This window comes from Staurois parvus, unplaced genomic scaffold (genome assembly GCF_062004578.1).
Source record: "Staurois parvus isolate SC_StPar_1 unplaced genomic scaffold, SC_StPar_1.0 ptg000022l, whole genome shotgun sequence".
Classification (NCBI taxonomy): domain Eukaryota; kingdom Metazoa; phylum Chordata; class Amphibia; order Anura; family Ranidae; genus Staurois; species Staurois parvus.
In genome coordinates, this window is record NW_028317818.1 from 2861941 (window position 1) to 2878150 (window position 16210).

At 42.3% G+C, this 16210-nt stretch overlaps 1 protein-coding gene across 7 annotated transcripts in view; it reads right to left on the reverse strand.

Annotated features, from left to right (window-relative positions):
• Window positions 1-16210, reverse strand: part of NPRL3 (NPR3 like, GATOR1 complex subunit) — a 249808-nt gene that overhangs the window by 9359 nt on the left and 224239 nt on the right. For all 7 annotated transcript variants that reach the window (XM_089691819.1, XM_089691772.1, XM_089691798.1 and 4 more), the window contains 2 exons: window positions 15572-15701; window positions 4394-4580 (listed from right to left, as the gene is read on the reverse strand). In XM_089691819.1, coding sequence (XP_089547945.1) covers window positions 4394-4580; window positions 15572-15701 — 317 coding nt within the window. The remainder of the gene's footprint in view (window positions 1-4393; window positions 4581-15571; window positions 15702-16210) is intronic.

Below are 16210 nucleotides of genomic sequence, written 5' to 3' on the forward strand. Positions count from 1 at the left end.
GGGATTGGGCTGGCCACTCCATAACGTCAATTTTGTTGGTCTGGAACCAAGATGTTGCATGTTTACTGGTGTGTTTAGGGTTGTTGTCTTGTTGGAACACCCATTTCAAGGGCATTTCCTCTTCAGCATAAGGCAGCATGACCTCTTCAAGTATTCTGATGTATTCAAACTGATCCATGATCCCTGGTATGCGATAAATAGGCCCAACACTGTAGTATGAGAAACATCCCTATATCATGATGCTTGCGCAACCATGCTTCACTGTCTTCACAGTGTACTGTGGCTTGAATTCAGTGTTTGGGGGTCGTCTGACAAACTGTCTTCGGCCACTAGACCCAAAAAGAACAATCTTACTTTCATCAGTCCACAAAATGTTGCGCCATTTCTCTTTAGGCCAGTCAATGTGCTCTTTGGCAAATTGTAACCTCTTCAGCATATCTTTTTTTCAACAGTGGGACTTTGCGGGGGCTTCTTGCAGATAGCTTGGCTTCACATAGGCGTCTTCTAATTGTAACAGTACTCACAGGTAACTTTAGACCTTCTTTGATCTTCATAGAGCTGATTGTTGGCGGAGTTCTTGCCATTTTGGCTATTCTTCTATCCATTCAAATGGTAGTTTTTCGCTTTCTTCCACGTCTTTCAGGTTTTGGTTGCCATTTTAAAGCATTTGCGATCATTTTAGCTGAGCAGCCTATCATTTTCTGCACTTTTTTTTATATGTTTTCCCCTCTCCAATCAACTTTTTAACTTGTTGCCGACCACAGATAGCCAAATGACGGCTGCACTGCGGCCGGCCAGTTCTGAGTGGACGTCATATGACGTCCCCCCAGAACGCGCTCTCCTGCGCGCCCCAGGGGGCGCGCACCCGGCGATCTCCGTGATCGCTGTGTCCTACGGACACAGCTGATCACGTGATGTGGTAAAAGGCCAATCACAGTGGCCTTTTACCACCTGATCAGCGGTGTCCAATGACACGCTGATCAGAGGGAAATGCAAGTGCCGGTTCTCGGCTGCACTTTCCTCACGCTGTCAGATCGTGAGGAAAGTACTGCCGAGAACCGGCAGTTGTCACAGCGGGGATCGGCACCGATCATCAGGGCACTGATGATCAGTGCCCTGATGATCGGTGCCCAGCAGTGCCACTCGCAAGTTCCGCCCACCTGTGCCCAGCAGTGCGCCCACTAGCTCCGCCCACCTGTGCCCAGCAGATCACCCACCTGTGCCCAGCAGTGCACCCACCTGTGCCACTCTGCAATGTCACACACCTGTGCCCAGAAGTGCCACCTACCTGTGCCCAGAAGTGCCACCCACCTGTGCCCACCCACCTGTGCCCACCAGTGCCACCCACCTGTGCCCACCAGTGCCACCCACCTGTGCCCACCCACCAGTGCCGCCCACCAGTGCCACCCACCAGTGCTGCCAGTCAGTGCCGCCAGTCAGTGCCCAGCGGTTGTGCCAGTCAGTGCCCAGCAGTGATGCCAGTCAGTGCCGTCTATCAGTACCCATCATCAGTGTCACCTATCAGTGCCGCCTATCAGTGCTGCATATTAGTGCTGCCTATCCGTGACACCTCATTAGTGCTGTCTATCAGTGCCGCCTTTCCGTGCCACCTCATTAGTACTGCCTATCAGTGCCCTTTAGTGCTGCCTATCAGTGCCCATCAGTGCCACCTATCAGTGCCCATCAGTGCTGCCTCATCAACGCACATCAGTGAAGGAGAAAAATTACCTGTTTTTAAAATTTTATAATAGAAACAAAGAAACTTTTTTTTTTTTTTCAAATTTTTGGCAATTTTTTATTTATAGCGCAAAAAGTAAAGCGCCCAGTGGCGATTAAATACCACCAAAAGAAAGCTGATCAAAATTTCATATGGGTACAATGTTGCATGACCGCACAATTGTCAATCAAAGTGCGGCAGCGCTGAAAGCTGAAAATTGGCCTGGTAAATAAGGGGGTATAAGTGCCTGGTAGGCAAGTGGTTAATCAAGGTACGCTGTTCTTCTGAACAATGTCTGGAACGACCCATTTTGCTCAGAATTTCAGAGAGAAATGCATTGTAACCAGCATGTACAACATTTGCTGCCTTCCTTCCTTAAATAAGGGCAATAATTGCCACCTGTTTTTCAAAGAATGAATGACCTCACTAATAGAACTCCACACTGCTATTATTTTGAACATGCCCATTTTGAACATGCTTCATTAAGTCCAGAGTCAATGCAGCGTCTATCAGGAGATTTTGGAGCACTTCATGCTTACTTCCGTAGACGAGCTTTATGGGGATGCTGACTTCATTTTCCTGCAGGACTTGGCACCTGCCCACACTGCCAAAAGCACCAAAACCTGGTTCAATGACCGTGGGATTATTGTGCTTGATTGGCCAGCAAACTCACCTGACCTGAACCCCACAGAGAATCTATGGGGCATTGCCAAGCGAAAGATGAGAGACATGAGCCCGAACAATGCAGAAGATCCGAAGGCCGCTATTGAAGCATCCTGGTCTTCCATAACACCTCAGCAGTGCCACAGGCTGATAGCTTGCATGCCACGCCGCATTGAGGCAGTAATTGCTGCAAAAGGGGCTCATACCAAGTACTGAGTATATATGCATGCTTATACTTTTCAGAGGTCCGATATACAATGTACAATCCTTTTTTATTGATTGCATGTAATATTTAAATTTTCAGAGATTGTGAATTTGGGGTTTTCATGAGCTGTAAGCCATAATCATCACAATTATGACAAATAACGGCTTGACCTATCTTGCTTTGCATGTAATGAGTCTATCTCATATATTAGTTTCACCTTTTAAGTTGCATTATTGAAATAAATGAACTTTTGCACGATATTCTAATTTTTCGAGTTTCACCTGTATATATAGCACAGGTGAAACTGGTAACAAAAAAAACCCACAAAACTTTACACAGGCTAGGAACTTAAAAGGTAGATATGAGGTTTCTGTGTTAAAAATCTGCAAAAAAAACATCAAAGATCAAGCAGCTGGTGTCTCCTCGAGGACAAATATGCCACCATGGAGAATAAGATGTCTGCTTAACAATTTCTTAGCTCCTGGCAACTAAATCAGAGGTCTTTAAAAACTTTCCAACTTTTAAAGTACATTTAAATTTTAACAATGAACTTCTCATTGCTTCCTTTAAGAATGTTTAAGATACCATTTAAAGAGTTTTGTTATATATTTTTGATAAGTGCAAAAAATACGTTAATTTAATCTTGAGAACTGGTAATTGAGGCAGAGCTGACACCAGCTCTGTTAAAGAATTCAGAGCTGTGTTGTCATGTCAAAAAGGGAAGGCAGGAGTACACTATATTTCTTGCACATCAACAGAAATTTCTTTGTGTTTACCGCATGCTTAACCCTTTTGCTTCCACACAAATTTCCCAAGCCAATTGTCTGCTATCAGATGGACATGATGTGATGGCTGTACAGCTGTCCAATCGCTTCTACAAACACCCAGAATGGGCACACCTGCCATGTTTCACAGGCTCCACTTTCACACCTGAGGGTCCAAGGCCATTATAGTGGGTGTCACCGAGTAAAGAGAAGGGAGAACAGTGAATGTCTGCTGCTCTTCCCTAGCTAGCAAGAACTCTGAAATGATGAAGATTTTCTCACTTCCAGTTTTAGCTGTCACTTTCCATTGCAGCTGTGGCTGGAGAAGAAGGAAATGTAGCACATTCTGTGCTCCATTAGCTTTAGTGGAGGGCAGGAAAGACATCAGACTTATCACCTGTAAAGGCTTTTAAAGCATCACCTATGGAAAAATCTATTTACAGAAGTTTGTTTATATCTTACCAAAAAATGTGGGTACCATATTGGGTTTTATTTACTAAACTTGGAGAGTGCAAAAATCAGCTCTGCATAGAAACCATGAACTTCCAGGTTTTTTTTTGTCAAAGCTTAATTGAACAAGCTGAAGCTAGAAGCTGATCGGCTACCTTGCACAGCTCCACTAGATGATACACTCTTTAGTAAATCAACCCCATTGTGTGTGTGTGCGCTAAAATTATCTTTTGTGTTCTTATTTTTTTACTGAAAAATCTGAGTTTTTAAAAAATTGAGCTAATAAAATACAATTTACAGCTGCCAGCATTCTATTCTCCATGGTCTCTGATTTCAGAAAAATATACTGAATAATTTAAAGGGGTTTTAAATAATCCTCAAGCCTAAAATTTACATTTTAACATGTGTGGGGAAAAAAAAAAACCCCACAAAAACAGCTCTGGGATAGAAAGAGATAAAACATGGAAATTGTGCATGTGTTCTGGAGCTTTTATAGTTATTTTTATGTTTGCCTTGACACACACTTTAAACTTTATCCTGCTAATGAATTTAAATGAAAAAAAATAGACAAACAAAAAAAAACATAAGTATTACTTGGTGAGCCGATGCTAAGTGCATTGGGTGTGCTTAGGCTTCGCCCACCCACTCTGGCTGCAAATGAAGTGTCTTCATCTTTTGAGCTTGCATCTTCTTTGGGAGGAGCAAGTAGACACACATACGTGTGTATCTGAATTAGAAGCCGATGCTGCAGCATCCAAATAACCATTTGTATCAGATGTGGCTGTGAAATGAAACAGACAGGTTAAAAACATATCCACATTGTACAGAACTATCATAAAATCTTTTGAAATGAAACTTTTTATACCTAGAAGTTCTACTCATAACGTTTTGGTTTTTTTTACAAACAAGGATGTCTTTGTTGCACTTACACTTACAAAGGATTTCCTTTTTAGCACAGTATAAGAAATCAGCAATTCAGCATGGTCTCTGAGCGTCATCCTGTATACCTAGCAATGCCAACTCAGGTGACATTGGGAGGTTCAGTTGTAGACGGGCATTAATGAGGTAAACTATTTCCATCCAGAATGGGACCTGGCTACTACTTTTACAAAATAGCAAAGAGATAGGATTATACTGATGACTCATAAGGCCTCCATCTCTAGTAAGAGCCAAGAAACTGTATATAAAATCCTAACCAGGTGGCACAGGGTCCCAACAATTTTACATCAACTGTTTCCCCTTTGCCCCTCGCTTTGTTGGAGATGTTTAAAGGAGGAGGGCTCTATGCTTCATATTTTTTGGTCCTGCGAGGGCCTTAAAGATTTCTGGGCGGGTTCAGACTGAAGTTATGAGGCTAATCCATACCATTTGCATAACCGCCCTACATTGGAAATCTATCACAGTACCATTGGCCTCTGTTCTACATAGAGTTGATGCTGTGATGCTCATGGATAGAATTCATTATACATTACTGGACAAGATGCACTTATTTGATAAAAAATGGTAAGTCTGGAAAACTCAGACATTTACTACATGACTAAGGACATTCCTTATTTGGGTGGATTGACTTACTCTGTTGGTAGATGTATAACTCTGCCTACCTCTATCTATATAGCTCATGTACTTAAACTCTATTCTCTCTTCTTCTCTTAACCCTTTCTTTACTCTATATGATTGCCTTTTTGAAATGTACACTTTAGTTGTGCCTTGTTACTGTTTTACACACTGAAGCTGTAATGTCATTTTACAGTCTATTCCTTGAAAAATAAAATCGTTTGTAAATAAAAAGATTTCTGGGCACAAGATAGACATTGGATTCAGAATTTCACTAATCCAGATGCCGGAAGACACGGCCGCCTTCCTGTTGCATTTGACCCGTGTCCCTGAAACGTTATAAATACTCCTTCCTGCTCCATCTGTTAAATGTGGCATGCATCCCACTTTACTGGAAACAAACCACACCACCCTCCATCAAAACTTGGTTGGCTAAAGGTCAATGAAGTCCAACTGATGGAGGAGCTTATGGTTGCGGTGCATCATAGGGAGGAACAGGTCCATAAGACCTGATTTTACTGGACGGAATTTACCTTTACGGCTGAATACCGAGATATCCTGAGCTCCCAAGTGTAAAGCACGTGCCGTTCCCAAGAGTCCCTTATGACTTTATTAGGCCAGTCTTCTTCGGGAAGCACACTAATATCTCCCCTTTTCTTTTCCCCTTCCTGTTTTTTATTCTTCCTGCCCCCCTTCCCTTTTTTTTCTTTTCTTCCCACTCTCTTTTTCTCTCTTTTCCCATGAGTATGACTATTTTTCTCTCTCTTTTATTTCATTCTGTCTTTTAGTTTTTTCTGTCTGTATTAAAAGTTAACATTGTATGGGATTTCAATACGTCAGAGGCATTTGGGTGAATAGAGCTAAACTGTCAATGCCTTGTTACCCCTTTTCCCGGCTGGTGTACCTGAGCTGCATTTATTTTTATATATGTATCTTGCTCCTTACCCAGGCTACTTGTGATGGGTGCCTGCAAGCCCCGATAATTCCTATATGACATGCAAAATTGATATCTCTGGTGAATGAGCATGTTTAATATATGTGGATATAATGAATAAAGAGCACCCGTTGTGGGAATATATCATAGAAGCATGGATATCACTCATGAAGGACTTTTAAGTTGCAATTATTATATTCACTAAGTGTTTAATTAACACATGTTTTGGATGTTTTATGGGTTATATGCACGACACTATTATAAGATATATCTATTCTGGGGAGAACTACATATGGGGAGGAGAGAGGCTTCCAAAGAGCATCCAGGGATAAGAGTTCTTTGATCGGATTAGCTTAGAACATATGTGGAACATGTACATGGTAACTGGGACCAAGCTGCATTAGACAATTTGAGATAGCAAAACTGCATCCAGCCAGGTAAATTAAATTTAGTGGAGAGTTCTGGAAAAGTAAGTAAAGTGCCACCAGGCATAATATCTTGCAGGGTTTTTATTCTAAGCCTTGCCCACAACTAAGGGTCCAAAAACCATCTGAAAAGGGACAGGGAAGGATTCCCCCACAGAGGATAAATGATCAGACTTTGGGAAACTGCTTAGCCACAGCCGACTGAGTCCCGCACTAGAATGGCCAAGGCAAATAGGCTAGATGAGAGAGGACACCCTTGATGGGCCTCCCTCTACAAATGGAAATTCTCTGAGAGGCCATCATTAGTTCGGACCCTGGCCTTAAGAGCTTGGTACAGCATATGCAACCACTGTAAAAATGTGGGCTCAAAGCCAAATCACTAAAGCCAAATCACCTCCCAAAGATAGACCCATTCCACCAAGTTCGGCGTCAAGGGAAACAATAACTCTAGAGCAGTGCTTCTCAACCTTTTTACCTTTGAGGAATAGCTGGCAAAAAGTTGAGCTCTCGGGGACCCCATGAAATAATGATCACATCTACAGCTCATGGAAAATTGATATGATCAGTGAGCTGTTGATGTAACAACATTTTTAGAAATAGAATTAAATAGAATAAATATTAAAATGTACCTACAGGTGAAACTAAAAAAATTAGAATATCGTGCAAAAGTTCACTTATTTCAATAATGCAACTTAAAATGTGAAAATAATATATGAGATAGACTCATTACATGCAAAGAAAGATAGTTCAAGCCGTGATTTGTCATAATTGTGATGATTATGGCTTACAGCTCATGAAAACCCCAAATCCACAATCTCAGAAAATTAGAATATTGTGAAAAGGTGCAATAATCTAGGCTCAAAGTGTCCCACAGCTAATTAATCCATAACACCTGCAAAGGGTTCCTGAGCCTTTAAATGGTCTCTCAGTCTGGTTCAGTAGGAATCACAATCATGGGAAAGACTGCTGACCTGACAGTTGTGCAGAAAACCATCATTGACACCCTCCATAAGGAGGGAAATTTCAAAAGGTAATTGCAAAAGAAGTTGGATGTTCCCAAAGTACTTTATCAAAGTACATTAATAGAAAGTTATGTGGAAGGGAAAAGTGTGGAAGAAAAAGGTGCACAAGCAGCAGGGATGACCGCAGCCTGGAGAGGATTGTCAGGAAAAGGCCATTCAAAAGTGTTGGGGAATTTCACAAGGAGTGGACTGAGGCTGGAGTCAGTGCATCAAGAGCCACCACACACAGACGGATCCTGGACATGGGCTTCAAAATGTCGTATTCCTCTTGTCAAGCCGCTCTTGAACAACAAACAACGTCAGAAGCGTCTTACCTGGGCTAAAGAAAAACAGACCTGGTCTGTTGCTCAGTGGTCCAAAGTCCTCTTTTCTGATGAGAGCAACTTTTGCATCTCATTTGGAAACCAAGGACCCAGAGTATGGAGGAAGAATGGAGAGGCACACACTGGAAGATGCTTGAAGTCCAGTGTGAAGTTTCCACAGTCTGTGTTGATTTGGGGAGTCATGTCATCTGCTGGTGTTGGTCCACTGTGCTTCAAGTCCAGGGTCAAGGCAGCAGTCTACCAGGAGATTTTGGAGCACTTCATGCTTCCTTCCACAGACGAGCTTTATGGGGATGCTGACTTCATTTTCCAGCAGGACTTGGCACCTGCCCACATTGCCAAAAGCACCAAAACCGTGGGATTACTGTGCTTGATTGGCCAGCAAACTCACCTGACCTGAACCCATAGAGAATCTATGGGGCATTGCCAAGAGAAAGATGAGAGACATGAGAGCGAACAATGCAGAAGAGCTGAAGGCCACTATTGAAGCATCCTGGTCTTCCAGAACACCTCAGCAGTGACACAGGCTGATAGCTTCCATGCCACGCCGCATTGAGGCAGTAATTGCTGCAAAAGGGGCCCAAACCAAGTACTGAGTACATATGCATGCTTATACTTTTCAGAGGTCCGATATTGTTCTATGTACAATCCTTGTTTTATTGATTGCATGTAATATTCTAATTTTCTGAGATTGTGGATTTGGGGTTTTCATGAGCTGTAAGCCATAATCATCACAATTATGACAAATCACAGCTTGAACTAATTTGCTTTGCATGTAATTAGTCTATCTCATATATTAGTTTTACCTTTTAAGTTGCATTACTGAAATAAATTAACTTTTGCACGATATTCAAATTTTTCGAGTTTCACCTGTATTTAATGTGAAACTTGTGCTTTTTCTGCAGAGATGCTCCATTCTGGATCCAACTTGAGATAAGCAGAGTGTGAGTGTGTGTGTGTGTGTGGGGGGGGGGGGGCTGGTGGGGGGGGGGGGGTGGCAGCAGGGCAGGGTAAATGGGCTCATGAGCTGCATGAGGTGGAAGCAGGGCATATTATTTGAGGACAGGGCACATTACATGAGAGCAGAACGCAGCATGGCACATCATGGGGCACACAGCATGGCACATCATGGGGCACACAGCGTGGCACAACATGGGGCACACAGCGTGGCACAACATGGGGCACACAGCACAAGATGGCACAACATGGGGCACACAGCACAAGATGGCACATCATGGGGTACACAGCACAAGATGGCACATCATGGGGCACACAGCACAAGATGGCACATCATGGGGCACACAGCACAAGATGGCACATCATGGGGCACACAACACAAGATGGCACATCATGGGGCACACAGCACAAGATGGCACATCATGGGGCATGGCTTGGCGCATTACAGTTCTATTTTACATTGTATGCAGAGCATGGCAGGAAAGTGGCTGGGATCTTTCCTCTTTCAGCGAGCTGTTCCCCGCCTGCTCCTCCTCTCTTCCTGTCCATCCCAGGTGATGTTACTTACAAGCACTTGGGATGGACAGGAGGGAAGGAGGGGCTGGCAGGTAACACTGAAGAAACCTTGAGTTTACAGCACCGCTCTGCAAACGTGGGATGCGATCTCCCTGTCAGCTGCCTGTGACTGATGGGCAGAGCGCGGCGGAACCCCTGGAACCCCAGTTGAGAAACACTGCACTAGAGCCACTATTTGAATGTTGTATTGCCAAACTGAGGAAGAGACGTCTGAGGTTGATGTTGGTACCCTTGCTAGGCATAAACCAGTTTGGTTAATCTGGATATTTAACCACTTCCTGTCCGCCTATAAACAGCAGACGAGAAGCAGCGCTGATGCACGTCAACATGTCTGTACATCAGCCAGCATTGGTGGCTCCTGCGCAGCTCACAGAAAGCGCATCCAGGAGCCCTGTGATAGGTGTGTCGCCGAGACACAGCAGATCACATTACTGCTGTGTCCGCTGGATCTCATGGTCCTGTACCATGAGACTGCTGTGTCCAACCACAGCAATCACATAGTAAACAATGCAGATTGAAAGTTAAAGCAGCCTATGAGTGTACAGCAAAAAAGAGGGAGCAGACATTTGGTCAGTTGGCTCTGAGGAAGAGGCAAGTCCTCGAAACGCGTCAGCCTTTTGGATGTCTAAACTCCCTATTGCGGACTGTTACTCAGCGTGGTGTTGACCCAGCTGTTCTTTATGATGTGCCTTGACTATATTGTCGTTTCTGAGTACAACACCTACTTTATTTTTTATTAAACATTTTTTATGGTAATGCACTAGGCCTGTGCGCCCTCTGTTTTGTCTTTCCTCATATGAGTGTACAGCAGCCTGTCACAGTGTAATAAAAATAAATGCAACTGCCAACTGTCCCAATGTCACCAGTGCTCACAATACCACTACCATACCAATGTCCTGATCACCGCCATACCCCATATCAACGTCCTGATCACCTCCATACACCATACCAGCGCCCTGATCACCGCCATACCCCGTACCAGCGTCCTGATCACCACCATACCCCGTACCAGAACCCTGATCACCGCCATACCCCGTACCAGAACCCTGATCACCGCCATACCCCGTACCAGAATCCTGATCACCGCCATACCCCATACCAGTGCCCTGATCCCCGCCATAAACAATTCCAGCATCCTGATTACTGCCATACCTCATACCAGCATCCTGATCAATTTTCAAATATATACAGCGGGTAAAATGAGTATTGAACATGTCACTATTTTTCTAGGTAAATATATTTCTAAAGGTGCAATTGACATAAAATTTTCACCACATGTCGGTAACAACCCATGCCATCCATACATACAAAGAAACAGAATAAATAAATTCAGAAATTAAGTTATGTGTAATAAAATTAAATGACACAGGGAAAAAGTATTGAACACTGTAACTGAAATTTATTTAATACTTCATACAAAATTCTTTGTTGGTAATGATAACTTCAAGACGCCTCCTGTATGGAGAAACTAGTCGCATGCATTGCTCAGGTGTGATTTTGGCCCATTCTTCCACATAATCTTCTAATCTTGAAGGTTCCGTGGGCCTCTTCTATGAACTCTGATCTTTAGTTTTTTCCATAGATTTTCTATTGGATTCAAGTCAGGTGATTGGCTGGGCCATTCTAGCACCTTTATTTTCTCTCTTTAAAACCAACTGAGAGTTTCGTTGGCTTTGTGTTTGGGATCATTGTCTTGCTGAAATGTCCACCCTTGTTTCATCTTCATCATCCTGGTAGATGGCAGCAGATATTTATCAAGAATGTCTTGGTACATTTTTCCATTCATCCTTCCTTCAATGAAATTAAGTTTACCAGTACCATATGCTGAAAAACAGCCCCACACCATGATGTTCCCACCTCCAAACCTCACTGTTCGTATGGTGTTTTTAGGGTAATGTGCAGTGCCATTTGACATCCAAACATGGTGTGTATTATGGCATCCAAAGAGTTTAATTTTGGTCTCATCTGACCAGACTATATTCTCCCAGTATTTCACAGGCTTGTCTAAATGTTGTGCAGCAAACTTTAAACGAGCTTCAACATGCTTTTTCTTCAGCAATGGAATCTTGCATGGTGAGCGTGTATACAGGCCATGGAGGTTGAGTGCATTACTTATTGTTTTCTTTGAAACAATTTACCTGCTAATTCCAGGTCTTTCTGAAGCTCTCCAGAAGTGGTCCTTGGCTTTGAAGAACTCTTCTGATAATTCTTTTCACTCCTCTGTCAGAAAACGTACGAAGAGCACCTGGTCGTGGTCAATTTATGGTGAAATTATGTTCTTTCCACTTCCGATTTATGGCCCCAACAGTGCTCACTAGAACATTCAGGAGTTTAGAAATTCTTCTGTAACCAATGTTTTGCAACAATAAGGCTGTGAAGGTCTTGAGAGAGCTCTTTGCTTTTACCCATCATGAGATGCTTCTTGTGTTACACCTTGGTAATAAGACAACTTTTTATAGGCCATCAGTTGAGACTGAACCAGCTTATATTAAGCAGGTATGCTATCCATTTACTGACAGATTTCAGTTGGTGTCTTGGTTTTCCATGTCTTTTTGCACCTCCCTTTCTTCATGTGTTCATTACTTTTTCTCTGTGCCATTCCATTTTATTACACATAAAACTTAATTTCTGAACTTGTTTTGGTTTGTTTGTATGTACGGATTGCATGGGTTGTTACCAACACGTGGTGAAAATTTCATGTCAATAGCACCTTTATACAATACATCCAGAAAGTATTCACAGTGCTTAACTTTTGCCACATTTTGTTATGTTACAGCCTTATTCCGAAATGGATTAAATTAATTTTTTCCTCAACATTCTACAAACAATACCCCGTAATGACAACATAAAAGAAGTTCATTTTGAAATCTTTGCAATTTATTAAAAATAAAAAATGAAAATAACCACATGTACATAAGTATTCACAGCCTTTGCTCAATACTTTGTTGAAGCACCTTTAGCACTCACAGCCTCAAGTCGTTTTGAGTACGCTACAAGCTTGGCACACCTATTTTTGGACAATTTCTCCTATTCTTCTTTGAAGTCCTCTCAAGCTCCATCAGGTTGGATGGGGAGCGATGGTGCACAGCCATTTTCAGATCTCTCCAGAGACGTTCAATTGGGTTCAAGTCTGGGCTCTGACTGGGCCACTCCAGGACATTCACAGAGTTGGCCCATAGCCACTCCTTTGTTATGTGGGCTGTGGCTTAAGGTCGTTGTCCTGTTGAAAGATGAACTGTCGCCCCAGTCTAAGGTCCAGAGCGCTCTGGAACAGGTTTTCATCAAGGATGTCTCTGTCCATTGCTGCATTCATCTTTCCTTCGATCCTGACTAGTCTCCCAGTTCCTGCCGCTAAAAAACATCCCCACAGCATGATGCTGCCACCACCATGCTTCATTGTAGGTATGGTATTGGCCAGGTGGTGAGTGGTGTCTGGTTTCCTCCAGACATGTCGCTTGGAATTCAGGCCAGAGTTCAATCTTTGTTCCATCAGATCAGAGAGTTTTGTTTCTCATGGTTTAAGAGTCCCTCAGGTGCCTTTTGGCAAATTCCAGGCGGGCTGCAGTTTGTCTTTTACGGAAGAGTGGCTTCTGTTTGGCCACTCCCATACAGGCTTGATTGGTGCAGTGCTGCGGAGATGGTTGTTATTCTGGAAGGTTCTCCTCGCTCCACAGAGAAATGCTGGAGCTCTTTCAGAGTGACCATCGGGTGCTTGGTTACCTCCCTGGCTAAGGCCCTTCTACCTCAACTGCTCATTTTGGCAAATTTAGCAGAATATATTTTGGCCTACATTTATGAAGAAAGGTTATTTGCAAAATGTAACCTAAGAAAAATGTGGGGGTTTTTGCTACATTTTTTAACTATAAAGCAAAAAAATAAAACCTGGTGGTGATTAAATATCCTAAAGATAGGATTTTTTTTAAAAATACAGAGTGCACCCACCACACAGCATTCACAAAAAAAGCATGGGCTTTCTAAAAATAGAATGCAGATGAAGTTGTTTGCTTTCAGACTCTAATAAAACTCTATATGCCACACCCTGAATACATCAGGGGATAAGTTAAGTCTGAGCTCTGTAAAACCTTGGTCTGGTGTCAAGATATTCTTGTGGACACTGCTGTAATTTCCTCTGGTATCAGCAGCTGCCATTATGGTTATTGCAATGCTTAATGTTTAGTAAATGCCAAGCAATCAGTTATTTGGCACCACTCCTCCTGACATTGGTGTACGATGTACACTTATTGGCTCTCCAACAGAGTTTGAAGTGGGAGGGAACTCTCTGTATGGAAAGTAAGTCTTTACATATATTTCTCCCAGAAAAGGGAGTGTGGAATATCACAAACTCACAGTGTAAAGAGAACCGGTGAAGAGGCCAACGCATAGCTGATAGAGACAACTCAGGGCAGCTAACCATCCAACCCTGGGTAAAGACAGTATCACAGCTAGCCACCTCACCTTGAAGACTAGGGATTGGCATGGAGCTCTACAAAGAACTCAAATGATGAACTCAATTGCCATCATATGTTCCTGAGCAGTGTGAAACAAACATGTAGTGTTTGTTAAATGTTATTATATTTAGCTGTAAAATATGAAATAAAGTTTATTTTTTGATTTAATGAAGCATTGCATATTAACATTTACCTTTCCAGTGGCAGATGGAGCTCCACAACTCTTTCACGTATTTACTAATATATCCTTAAAGTGGTTGTAAAGGCTCAAGGTTTTTTGCTGTTATGTATTCTATGCATGAAGGTAAAAAAAACCTGTGTGCAGCAGCCCCTCCCAGCCCCGGAAAAATTACCTGAGCCCAAGCCAGATCCAGCGATGTGCACGAGAGCCTCGGCTCTTCTGGGTCCCTCTCTGCCTCAATGGAGGATACAGTAGCAGAAGTCATTGGCTCCAGATACTGTCAATCACAGCCAGTGTGCCAATGAGGAGACAGTGGGAAGCTTGTGGGACTGAGCCGAGGTCTATATGTTAATGGACACACAGGGCAGCGGATCTCGAGCGCACCTGCTCAAGTGCCCCCATAGCAAGCTGCTTGCTATGGCGCCACTAGGCAGGAGCAGCACTGGAGGAGTGCCAGCAGAGGACCCGAGAAGAGGATTGGGGCTGCTCTGTGCAAAACCACTGCACAGAGAAGACAAGTAAAACATTTGTTACTTTTAAACACAAAAAAATTCTTCCACTTTATTTGCATTATTGCACAATAACAGGATTTTGCTATTCACTGAAAAATCCTGATCTCCGTTCAATGAAAGACACAGCTGGATCATAAGATCTTGGTCAATAGGGTCACCTGCATGAACAGGATGCTAGGCACAAACAAAAACACAGCCCAGGGGTGGCCCTGACAATTGCAACAGCATTTAGAAAGTGGGTGCTGTGTTCTTCAATGAAAGCAGAGAAAATACATTTTATATTGAGTAAAAAATCTAACTTTCTCTTTCAGAAAAGAACAGGTATTTACACTGACTCAAACTGACACATTTTTGTACTTTTTGGTTAGAAATGTTTGCATCTTTTGATGACTTTGTTTTTATAACCCATAGAACCTTATTTTGTAGGTTCTCCCACATGCTGTGATCATTTTGAGAAAGTCTCACTTTCTTAATAGTGCGTGATGTAGCGCTGCTGGCAGGAAATTGTGAATGATGAAAGCATAAACATCAATCCATCAAATACTAAAGAAACATGTGAATAAACTCATAACAAAGTGCTTGATAAGTAAATATATAAAATATAAATAAATAAAAGTTCATTCAATTCCAGAAATTGCATGATGTAACACCACAAAATATAGATCTGTGCTTCCTGTGAATTTCATACATTATAGTGCCACCGCAGTGCTCTCAGAACTCTCACCTCCAATGCTTATTATACTGCGAGTTTATGCTATCTTCCTGCTGACTTTTAGAATACTATGTTCACAGATATTTTAAGAATAAGATTATCAAAATGTTTCAGTGAATGAGATTTACCTCCTGTCCAGGTGGTGATAAGGGGTTTTTAAACTCCGCTAAGGAAACTGGCAATGAAAACTTACAAAGAACTGAAGGAAGATCATGTCCTGGAAATTGATGTAAAAACTGATCAGCTAATGATGAATAGCTAGAAGAGAGGAAAAAAGTAATGTAGAAAGGTGCACTCATTAAATGCAACATATAAACAGGCATAGCTTAACAGAACCACTTTTAAACCTAAAGGCTAAAAGTTAATATATAAAAACTTAAGTATAAATAAGTCCCTTTGTAACTTCCTCAACCCTGTTACGGAGACTCCCGAGGTAAATCTTTCTAAGAGAGCCATAAATGAAAAGCATTTTTAACAGTGTGGGAGAACACTATATCCTCCATTAGCTTATTATTGCAGTCTGTTTTCACTGAAAATGTGCCCTGTTTACTGTCACAGTGATAGCTTTGGAGAAAGTTGAAAAATAGTGCTGAACCTGTAAAAGTTATTTTATTGGTATTGCTCTCTTACAGTACTGATTTTGATACATATATACTGGTTCCCAGGCCAGCAGTTTCTACACCCCATAATCTTCATGGTCTCCTTGGCTTGTAGTGTAATGTAACAAAAATAGAACTTGAAACGCCACTGCTTAGAGGTCCAGGTAC